The sequence below is a fragment of the Ostrea edulis genome, chromosome 5, assembly GCF_947568905.1.
Source record: "Ostrea edulis chromosome 5, xbOstEdul1.1, whole genome shotgun sequence".
Lineage (NCBI taxonomy): Eukaryota > Metazoa > Mollusca > Bivalvia > Ostreida > Ostreidae > Ostrea > Ostrea edulis.
Window position 1 is genome coordinate 81,937,254 of NC_079168.1, and position 11,304 is coordinate 81,948,557.

An 11,304-nucleotide genomic window follows, 5' to 3' on the forward strand; every position below is an offset into this window, starting at 1 on the left:
TGACTGAACAGTTGGACTTCAATCATTCTTATTTCTGACTGAACAGTTGGACTTCAATTATTCTATTTCTTTTAGAACTGTTGGACTTGAATTATTCTTATTTCTGTCTTGCTTATATGGCTTGAATTATTCTTATATCTGTCTTGACTGTTGGACTTATTATTCTTATTTCTGACTGGACTGTTGGACTTCAATTGTTCTTATTTCTAACTGAACTGTTGGACTTGAATTATTCTTATTTTTGTCTTGACTGTAGGGCTTGAATTATTCTTATTTCTGTCTTGACTGTTGGACTTGAATTATTCTTATTTCTGTCTTGACTGTAGGACTTGAATTATTCTTATTTCTGTCTTAACTGTTTGACTTGAGTTCTTATTTCTGTCTTGAATGTCGGACTTCAGTTCTTATTTCCGTCTTGACTGTAGGGCTTGAATTATTCTTATTCCCACAGGTGTGTTGGCGTTCTCACCAGGCTGACCAGGAACTGAATGTATACAGATATGGAGACCAGGATCGCTATGACATTGAAGTCATGTAAGTACCATTAGGGGTCGGAGGTTAAATTGAAGAAAGGATACAGATTTGACATAGGAATCAAGTTATAGAGTGCCAAATTAACATGAATTTGAATAACTGAAGATATCTTTATCCTCAATTCAGTTATTGCATGCAACGATTGAATTGATGGTCAAATTGTTATGCAGTGTGCATCAAATGAATTAATGCTCCCATCAATTCAATTGATGTATGCATCAATGTGTTGAATTCAAAATTGATTTAGAGCTTAGTACAGTATATAAATTATTTCATGATCTCCGTTATTCACCTGAAGATATCTTTGATTATTTACAATGAATATTGTTTAAGGAACTCATACGCTCAGTAATTGTTTTCAAGAGAGGAACGATTCAATTAAAGAGATCATTAATTCAATTGTGGATGTTTTAAATTGAAGATATCTCCAATTAGATAGTTGCTCTCTTTAAAAGATTTATTGCAAGCATTAATTCCCAGAATGAATGATCATTAATTCAATTGAAGAGAGTAATAATTTAATTATTGTGTGCATTAATTGATTTATTGCTATCTGTGCATCAACTCAATTGTTGATGTCAGTAATTCATTTTAAGAGAGCAACAATTCAATCATAGTGCTCATCAATTCAGCAGAATAATTAATGCTATCAGTAATTCAATTAATGCATGCCTTGATTCAGAACTGAATATAATAGTTATTTGAAGAGATCTTTAATTGAATTGTTGCATGTAGCAGGTGAACTGATGATATCTTCAAATAATTTTAAATATATTTTCAATTATTAGAGTTTTTGTTAATTTGGCGCTCCATACACTGATGGAGGGGGGGGGGTGAGCATGAAGATATTATATTAAAAATATTCTGGAGTTTAAATGAGGCCTGAATAGGGAATATATGAGAAACCATGGGCACTTAATAGGATGAATACGGTACTTTGAATGTTTTCTCCTCAAGAGTAGAAGGGCCACGAGCCCATGATTAGTGATACTAACTAGTATGCAAGCATCCTCAGATAGTTCAGATTCAAGTTAATTTCGATTCAAGTATAGATAAAAATAGATTTTTAAAAGATCTTATTCTCAAGAGCAGGAGGGCCTGAATTAGTAATATCAATATAATAATGCAAGCATCCTAGGGTATAGCTGCAATAATGTAGCCCTATCCGATTTGTTTTTTTATTCTGACGTTTTTATCTCCCCCCAAAAAAAATCAGAGAGGACTACATTATTGCAGCTACCTAGGGTACTGTAGATTGAAATTTCTTCAAATCAATGCCCTGGGCTAGGTTTAGGTCACAATATACATGTAGGTTCAAAGTTGTACATGAGAATATTTTAAAAAACGAAAGTTAAGGACCATGGGGTTATGATAGGGCTAGAATCCATAGTAAAACTTACAGAATACATGGCTGTAGGGGAATATAAGGCATCCCTATGTTAATTCAAGTTGAGTGAAGTCAGGACCCTGTGTGGTTTAAATGGGGTTATAATATGGGTTCAAATATCTTCGTGGGAATAAAAAGGGGTAAAAAGAAATGTTATTAATTTCCTGAAGGAGGAGAGGGTTGGCTCAATAACATTTATCAGCCAAGTATAACGTTGATCATTTAATTTTGTGTATGAAACATTATCGTGTATGTGTATTTGTTTTGCAGAAAATTACCTCTGATTGACTTAGCAGGATTGATAGGTAATGACTTCTAGCTATTTTGTGTGATATTTTTATCTCTGCATGAAAGTTCTCTATGGAGACGTGATACATTTGTATCTGTAACATTGGCTATTTCAAACACAGGTCACTGAAGTTCTCTATACAGACACGATATCTGTAAACACTGGTCACTGAAGTTCTCTATATAGACATGATATCTGTAAACACTGATCACTGAAGTTCTCTATACAGACATGATATCTGTAAACACCGGTCACTGAAGTTCTCTATACAGACATGATATCTGTAAACACTGGTGACTGAAGTTCTCTATATAGACAAGATATCTGTAAACACTGGTCACTGAAGTTCTCTATACAGACATGATATCTGTAAACACTGGTCACTGAAGTTCTCTATACAGACACGATATCTGTAAACACTGGTCACTGAAGTTCTCTATATAGACATGATATCTGTAAACACTGATTACTGAAGTTCTCTATACAGACATGATATCTGTAAACACTGGTCACTGAAGTTCTCTATACAGACATGATATCAGTAAACACTGATCACTGAAGTTCTCTATACAGACATGATATCTGTAAACACCGGTCACTGAAGTTCTCTATACAGACATGATATCTGTAAACACTGGTGACTGAAGTTCTCTATATAGACAAGATATCTGTAAACACTGGTCACTGAAGTTCTCTATACAGACATGATATCTGTAAACACTGGTCACTGAAGTTCTCTATACAGACATGATATCTGTAAACACTGATCACTGAAGTTCTCTATACAGACATGATATCTGTAAACACTGGTGACTGAAGTTCTCTATACAGACATGATATCTGTAAACACTGGTCACTGAAGAGGATATCTTCAATGTTAGCTTTTAAATGCTGGTCACTGATTTCTTTTTTATGGTGAATTATCACACTTTCTCAGACACAGAAATGCCATGTCGCAATATGATCTTTTATATTTTGTAATTACTTACAGAACGTTTGTAATTATATGTCATCATATTCTTCAGATTTGAATTATCGGATTTGCGAGATGCGTGGTGAGACATTGCAGGGGGTCGGTGTTCTACAGCGTGAGGAGAGTGTGGCCCGGAACAAGACCAGTCGCGTGATACCAGACGATCCATATATGGAGTATTCAATATTTAAGATAGAATTTTGCAGGGTTTAAAAACTCATGCTATCATAGTAATCTAAAACACTCAAAACAGAATTAACAAAAATTTAGATTCATTATAGTTTTCATTGTCTATCTGTCCACAATGTTTGTAAGTAACTGCAACTGAATTTCAAACAGTGGCTAGCTATCTGATAAAGATGTATCGGTAACAAACATTTCTGCAGCAAGCATTCACATACTATTTGTCTGTGTAAGGTCTATTTGTCAGTCATATCATCAATCTTGGAAACTGAAGGATTAATTATTATGTTTTATATTTCTAGAATATCGTGAATACTGGACCGGTGTGGACGATGGGACAGCACCATGACTCCATTCAGAAGGAAATGTGTCAACTCATCAGTTTTTTTAAATTTGTATAATTTGTCAATTAAAGTGCTATTGAATTGAAATGTTTACTATCTGGGGTTTATTTTTCTTGGACTTTGGTGAAAACAGTGTGTCAAAATGAAATTCTAACACTGCTATAATTAATTCGGTGTTGCTAAAATGTCGAGGATGAAAACAGTCCATATTGCATGATTTGACGAATATTCAAATCTTTTTATATGTATAATATACAGTGAAGATGGGCTGTATATTTTTTTTTACTTCTTGGCGGAATGCGTTGACGCCAGTATTGGCTGCCCGCAACTCGGACTGACGAAAATGTTTGCCGCAGTTAATGTACTAAGTATTTGTATAGGAAGTGTAACACAATTGACAGTACCATTCTCATTGTTTCTATGATAGCAACGGGGATGGCCCGGTGTTGTTAGTACTAACAAACAGTATCCATGGATCGGGAAATTATTGGGGGACTCGTGACCGCTGGACCGATTCAGATTCCACAGTATACGATCAAGGAGATGGTTTGTTTTACGTCCCGTCGAGAATTTCTCACATTGATACGTCACCAGCTGAAGGTGAAGTACCACAAATTTACACCTATTCTTAGCGCCCATGGCCGTAGCAGTGAGGGTTCTTTATCATGCCAACGCCTGCCACGACAACAAACACGGTCATATCCGAAAGACCCGTGATTCTCGATCACTTCTAAAAACCGAGCGTTTGGCGAAGGGGCAATCACTACCTATGTATACGTCTTGGATTTGACACGGTCATAAGGAAACTCTACCACAGAGCTACTGCGATCTAGACGACCTTTATTTTATACGTCGTCATCCCTGTACTAGTGCCTTAGTGCTTAGATTAAACTTTGTGACATTTTGTTTTATACTTTAAAAATGTATTTGTAAACAAACATTGGAGGTTGTGTTATAGAAGGTTTAATGTACTAAATATTTGTTAAGGAATGTTAATGTACTAAGTATTTGTTTAGAAAGGTTAAATGTACTAATTATTTGTGTAGGAAAGTTAATGTATTGTTTTGGAGATGAGTTCCGTCCACAGATAAGCACTACAGTCCAGTACAAGATGAGGGCGTGTTCTCATGGCGGAAAAATTCTAAAAGACCCGTGATTGTTATATTGCGTTTGTTCAACGAAGTCCACAAAATGACGAGGGTGCTGCTTGTCTTTCTAGGGACGATAACGCTTGGAATAAGTTCTGGTAAAAAGCATATTCAATCGACGCATAGTATATATTTAATAGTATTCTTTATAAGATTAAACTTACCCGACATTCTTTTCAGGAAAGTTGCATTCCAGACTTCCGAAAGTCGACACGTGCACAACACGTGGTGGCACGTGCATTCGATCAAATGGCCTTTGTGATGGTTACTTCGATCAATACGCTTTGGGATGTACCAGAAAGATTTGCTGCAAACCGGCGCCATCCACTGCCAATCCCGAACCAGCTTACCCAGGTCAGTTGTTTGAGAATAAATTTTAGAATGACTACTGTATGAAAATAAATGGTATAGGCCTAGAACTCCTCGGGGACTCTGCATTCACAGAATCGTCTAGTGTTGCAGACCATCTGTTTACGTTGCCTGTCGACTGTATGTTTTATAGATACAGACAAATGCGGACTGATAACACGGGTACTTCCACAACACTTTGATCCACGCCTGAGGATCGTGGGCGGTGACCCAGCCTTGGACGGTGAGTGGCCCTGGCAGGTCACTTTTCAGAATGACCGCGGCCATTTCTGTGGAGGAACTCTAGTATCTGACCAATGGGTTGTTACCGCGGCGCATTGCCTTTATGGGTGAGCCAAAAATTTCCAGATCGTGCATTCTTTACTACAATGTATTTCGATGTTCTCTGACAAAATTAATTTGTTTATTTATTCATTTGCTATAGACAGTCCATTTCAAGTATTTACCTATTGCTTGGAGAACATCACCAAGAATACAAATCGAACAACGAGCGGAATGCTACGATCCGAAAAATGTACATCGTAAGTACCACTATTTATACTGTTAACATGGAACAAGATACATGTATATACTGTTTTACTTACCTATTTACATTTAGTGAAGTAGCATTTCATAGCTGTATAGTTGGAAAGGATTAGATGTAGACTCCCTTTGACCCGCCCTTTTTTATACGCCCGCATAAAAATGCGGGCGTATTTTGCTATACCGCTGTCGTCCGTCTGTCCATCTGTCCCTTTATTTTATCTTCGCAACTCCTCCTAAACTCTTTGGGGGATTTGATGAAACTTGGTAAAAAGAAAGGTCAATATGTGGAGCTATACATATTGCAAGGGGAATCCTGTCCAATGTTTTTTTAAAGGAGTTGTTGCCCTTGGACTTAATTTGTTTTCTGTCTTTCCATCTGTCCCTTTAACTTTGTCTTCGTAACTCCTCCTAAACCCTTTGGGGGATTTGGATGAAACACTTGATACATAGAAAGATCACAATGTGAAGGTGTGCATACTGCAAGAGGAATGCTGTCCAATGTTTTTAAAGGAGTTGTAGCCCATGGACTTAATTTTGTCTTTTTCAAAATACTTTTGTCTTCGCAATTCTTCCTAAACCCTTTGGGAAATTCTGATGAAACTTGGTACAAAGAAAGATCACAATGTGGAGATGTGGATATGACAAGGGGAATGCTACATCCCTATTGTTGAAGGAGTTAGGGCCCTTGGACTTAGATTTATTTTAAGCAAGTACCTTGTCTTCGTAACTCCTCTTAAACCCTTTGGGGAATTTCAATGAAACTTAGTACAAAGGAAGATCACAATGTTTAGATGTGCATATGATAAGGGGAATGCTGTCCCACTATTTTTGAAGGAGTTACAGCCCATGGACTTTGATCAGTTTAATGCAAAATACATTGTTATTGCAACTCCGACGAAATCCTTTTATGGATAATCCTTTCTTACTTGTTCAAATTCCTAGTTCAATAATGTATGCGGGCGTATCATATACCGGTTTAGCAGTGCCCTATGTTTTAAAAGTGCAAAACAAGTTAATTTTGATGCAAAGCGTCAAGTCGACCACTATATGACCACGGAGGTCCCGTGTCGCGGCAGGCATTGACATGATAAAATACCCTCAGTCTCACTGCTACGGTTCTGTTAAGCATAAGTGAAAGCTGGAGATAATGAATAGTGACCAATCTCATAAATCCCACAAGCAATACAAAATAGATAGTTGGGCAAACACCGACCCCTGGACACACCAGAGGTGGGATCAGGTGTCTAGGGGGAGTAAGCATCCCCTGTCGACCGATCACACCCGCTTTGAGCCCTATATCTTGATCAAGTAAACGGAGTTATCCGTAGTCAAAATGAGTATGCCAAGAACGGTTTAACAATCGGTATGAAACACGTTGGACAGCATTTGACCCAATGATAGGTTGTATTGGCAAACTAGATCGTTATAACGACCATAGAATTTGCGAAATGCTAACTTGAAACGAGACTGTTGGAACACCTGCACCATCAACATGTTTCTCAATAGCCTATTTCGATTTAAAATTTGACTTCAAGCAGAACAAACTCTTGTATATCAAATCAGTTGAGAGATATAAACACGATATGTACATGTAGGTGATAATGGAATATTGTTACATAAATATGGGAAGTTGGCGATAGAGAAGCTGAAATCATCCCTTTTGTCATAAAGTTGAGTTGTTGGTTTGCCGTTAATATCTACTTTCAATAAAATATCTAAGTATGAAGCAGAAGTGGACGACTCTGTGGTGTCTTTTATTTCGAGCTCACAGGAATAAGTCTAAAGTGGCACTTAACTTACAGCTGGTGAGATCTCAACATGAATGAAAGATTCTCGACGGGACGTTAAACAACCAATTAATTAATACCAAACGCCCCTTTCTTGTGAATTGTTCATGTATACGGTGTGAATGATGCCTCGTTCGTGAATATAATCACAGGCACCTGAAGTATGGACACTGCTACCTCCCATTCCCCTCCTTCCGATTAAATAAATATATATATATATATATGTATATATTAAACTTGTGGAAGGCCAATCTCTAAAGCTTACAAATATATATATATATATATATATATATATATATATATACATGTATATATTAAACTTGTGGAAGGCCAATCTCTAAAGCTTACAATAAAACTTGAAAAGATGACAAAAATGGAAAGGATGGGATAGACAGGGAATTCACATATTTCGGAGAATATGTCACCGCAAAAAAAAAAAAATTAGAAAACGGATCGGAAAAAATGACGAGTTTTACAGTGCTTGTAACGTACAGGTATTCTGAATTTTTTCAGCATCCTGACTACTTACCAGAGAACAGTCTACCCAATGACATCGCCATGGTACAACTGTCACAACCAGTAAACGTCACCGGACATTACGTCAGGACCGCCTGTCTGCCACGAGGAGATGACGTGTTTAGTGACGTAGATCGCTGTTACATCAGTGGCTGGGGATACACTCAAGGTTTAGAAAATTAAGACTTTCGAAAGAATGTTAATGAACAAACAACAATACATTACTTTACAGTGCCATGGTATAGACCATCTTATACTTATTCAACCTACGTGTTCTTTTTCTTCGTCTTCTTTCAAATATAGTCCAGTTGGACATGTCATTTCTGGTGATGTTGATATAGTTGAAAATGAGGACCTGAAATCACTTATTTCAAAAGGTCCTAAATTGAGAAAACCTCGGGTCTTTAATTGGAGACAAAACTTTATCTCTGTAATGAATTCTGTCGAAGATTATTCCAAATATGAAAATCAACATTCTGTACTAGACATAACAAAACAAAAGTACACACTATATATCCTTCCTTCTGTGTTTAGTAAACCAGATGTGATAAAAGAATTAGATAGGTTACATGAGGAATATGCTTCGGTTCCAGCTGACAAAGCGTGTAACAACATTGTCTTTGTTTGTAAGGCTAATTATTACAACTGTACTTTAAACGAATTTGGCATTAGTTCAACAGGGGATGCTTACTCCTCCTAGGCACCTGATCCCACCTCTGGTGTGTCCAGGGGTCCGTGTTTGCCCAACTATCTATTTTGTATTGTTTGTAGGAGTTATGAGATTGATCACTGTTCGTTATCTTCACCTTGCATTTGTTAATCGTACTTATACTCCAACTGCCCTTTCAAAAGATAAAATTCTTCAACACCATGCTTCAGTTTTAGACACATTTGATATCCCAGTCATTGGGATGGATGAAAATGAATTACCGTACCTATACTGGATTAAACCTTTACAAAGAAATATACATTGCTGGATCGAGTAAATGTTCTACAAAACCCTATCTTTGTTCCTCACGAAAATATTAACAGCTGTGAAGGCGAAACTTCAGAAGTGGTGTAAATCAAATGTAGATTCTAAAAAAAATTATTAAGAAGTCTTAGTAAATTTGAAGTCGCAAAACCTTTCTCAAATCAACATCTAACCGTATGACTTTTCAACACTTTACACGACCATTCCTCACGATAAATTAAAACTAGACTTTTTGATATCATAGACAGTTGCTTCTTCAACAAAAAATGGAAAAAATGAAACATTCGTATCTAGTGATCAGTCATCCCAAAATTACTTTGTTAAACACCTCTCTGATTCCACGCACAAGTACTCCGAGGTTAAAATAAAAATATGCCGGAGTTCCTCATTGACAATATCATCGTAGTCTTTGGTAATCAGGTCTTCCAACAGTATGTTGGAAATCCCATGGGCATAAATTGTGCTCCTTTGTTAGCTTATCTGTATTTATATTCTTATGAAGCAGAGTTTATACAAAAGCTTCTCCATGAAAAGAAAAAATATTTTGCTGTGGCCTTCAACTCGACGTTTAGACATATCAACTATGTTTTATCTATTAACAATAATCATTTTCATTCATATGTTGATTCGATATATCCCTGTGAACTCGGATAAAAGACACCATGGAGTCCTCCACATCTGCTTCGTACTTAGATATTTTATTGAAAATGGATATTAACAGCAAACTAACAACTCAACTTTATGACAAATAATTGATTTCAGCTTCTCCATCGTCAATTTCCCATATCTATGTAGCAAGATAGGGTGTTTATATCTCTCAACTGATTCGATACGCAAGAGCTTGTTCTACGTATGATCAGTTTTTTAAATCGAGACAGGCTACTAACAAACAAGTTGGTGTTACAGGGGTTTTAACAGTCTCATTGAAAGTCAGCATTTCGCAAATCATATGATCTTTATAATGATCTAGTTTGCCCATATAATATATCATTGGGTCAAATGCTGTTTGATGTGTTTTGTACCGATTGTTAGGCCGTTCTTGGCACACGGATTTTGACTACGGATTATTCCGTTTACCTGATCTAGGCATAGGGCTCACAGTGGGTGTGACCGATCGACGGGGATGCTTACTCCTCTTATGCACCTGATCCCACCTCTGGTATGTCCAGGGGTCCGTGATTGCCCAATTCTTTATTTTGTATTCTTTGTAGGGGTTATGAGATTGATCACTGTTCCTTATCTTTGCCTTTCATTGCAGCCTACAAATTTAACACTGTTACCCTTTCGTTGTGTATTATTTTAAAAACCACTGGTGACAAAACTGAAATCAGATTTGATGTTTTCGCATTTATACAAGCGAAAGATTCTGTTTGAAATGAGATGTTATCACAATTTTATCTTAAAAGGAACTGGAGATAACAATATACTACAGCACCTGCGCGTACCTATAACTTCCTCATCCATGTGTAACACAAGCTGGGATGGTGCCATAACCAACAACCACATCTGCGTTGGACACGGGGGAACTGGGGCATGCCGGGTAATTTTCTAATCTTAGAATTCTGGGACCCATTTTACGAAGCCTTGCTACTAAGTACAGTATTTTTTTTTTTTTTACATCACTCAAAGATGTTTTTAATTGGTGAAAATATCATTTTTTGTACTCCCCTTCTACAGTCATTCACATTGAATAAGTTGCAAAACGTTGGTCTTTGAAAAGCGTTAAGTTCTTCATAAAATGGACCTCAGGCTCGGGATGACTAAACAAACTTTGACTGAAATAAAACTTTCAATTGTCATCAAAATATTTATTGATCGTAAAACTGAAATTCAAAATTAACAGCGCTTACTGGTGATAAATTCTTACTAAACATCATATTTAGGACTGTAGTCGTGACATACAGACTATGATGTAATCTTAATTTTCATGATATTAGCTAGGACCAAATTGTTGAGGATTATGATGCTAGCTTAGACTAGACTGTTGAAAATTATGCTTGTGCTTGACTGTTACATGCATGATAAAAATCTCTGCATTTTTTCTATAGGGGGACTCCGGTGGACCATTGGTATGTCAACGTCACGATTCGTTCGTATTGGCAGGAGTGACGTCATGGGGGTCACCCACGTGCTCTGAATTGGGTAAACCAAATGTGTTCACGAAAGTTCCCCGGTATTTCACCTGGATTCAGAGTGTGCTGCAGGTTTTCTGAAGTTTATTCATGTTCATAAAGGTGTCTTTTGAAAAATAAATTACTCTAGCAAACAAATCGTGT

The 11,304-nt window shown here is 36.8% G+C and overlaps 2 protein-coding genes across 4 annotated transcripts in view; both read left to right on the top strand.

The window, feature by feature from the left end:
* Positions 1-3,797, top strand: part of LOC125649616 (uncharacterized) — a 40,614-nt gene extending 36,817 nt beyond the window's left edge. For 2 of the 3 annotated variants that reach the window (XM_056166463.1, XM_056166465.1), the window contains exons 22-24: positions 452-534; positions 2,192-2,226; positions 3,236-3,797. In XM_056166463.1, the coding sequence (XP_056022438.1) occupies positions 452-534; positions 2,192-2,226; positions 3,236-3,396 (279 nt within the window). In that variant the 3' untranslated portion in view covers positions 3,397-3,797. The remainder of the gene's footprint in view (positions 1-451; positions 535-2,191; positions 2,227-3,235) is intronic. The other variant, XM_056166464.1, reaches the window with a different exon arrangement.
* A 250-nt stretch (positions 3,798-4,047) lies between these two features.
* Positions 4,048-11,298, top strand: LOC130055092 (chymotrypsinogen B-like). Its single transcript, XM_056166467.1, has 7 exons — positions 4,048-4,956; positions 5,039-5,212; positions 5,361-5,556; positions 5,652-5,748; positions 8,053-8,224; positions 10,435-10,568; positions 11,077-11,298. The coding sequence occupies exons 1-7, from the start codon at positions 4,902-4,904 to the stop codon at positions 11,239-11,241; spliced, it is 993 nt and encodes a 330-aa protein (XP_056022442.1). The 5' UTR covers positions 4,048-4,901; the 3' UTR covers positions 11,242-11,298.
* The last annotated feature ends 6 nt before the right edge of the window (positions 11,299-11,304 follow it).

Bases quoted from the DNA above. Each gene is read 5' to 3' on its own strand.
- LOC130055092 (XM_056166467.1), top strand. From the start codon at position 4,902: ATGACGAGGGTGCTGCTTGTCTTTCTAGGGACGATAACGCTTGGAATA. The intron at 5,749-8,052 runs GTAAGTACCACT...GAATTTTTTCAG, and splicing joins CGATCCGAAAAATGTACATC to CATCCTGACTACTTACCAGA. The intron at 8,225-10,434 runs GTTTAGAAAATT...TTATCTTAAAAG, and splicing joins TGGCTGGGGATACACTCAAG to GAACTGGAGATAACAATATA.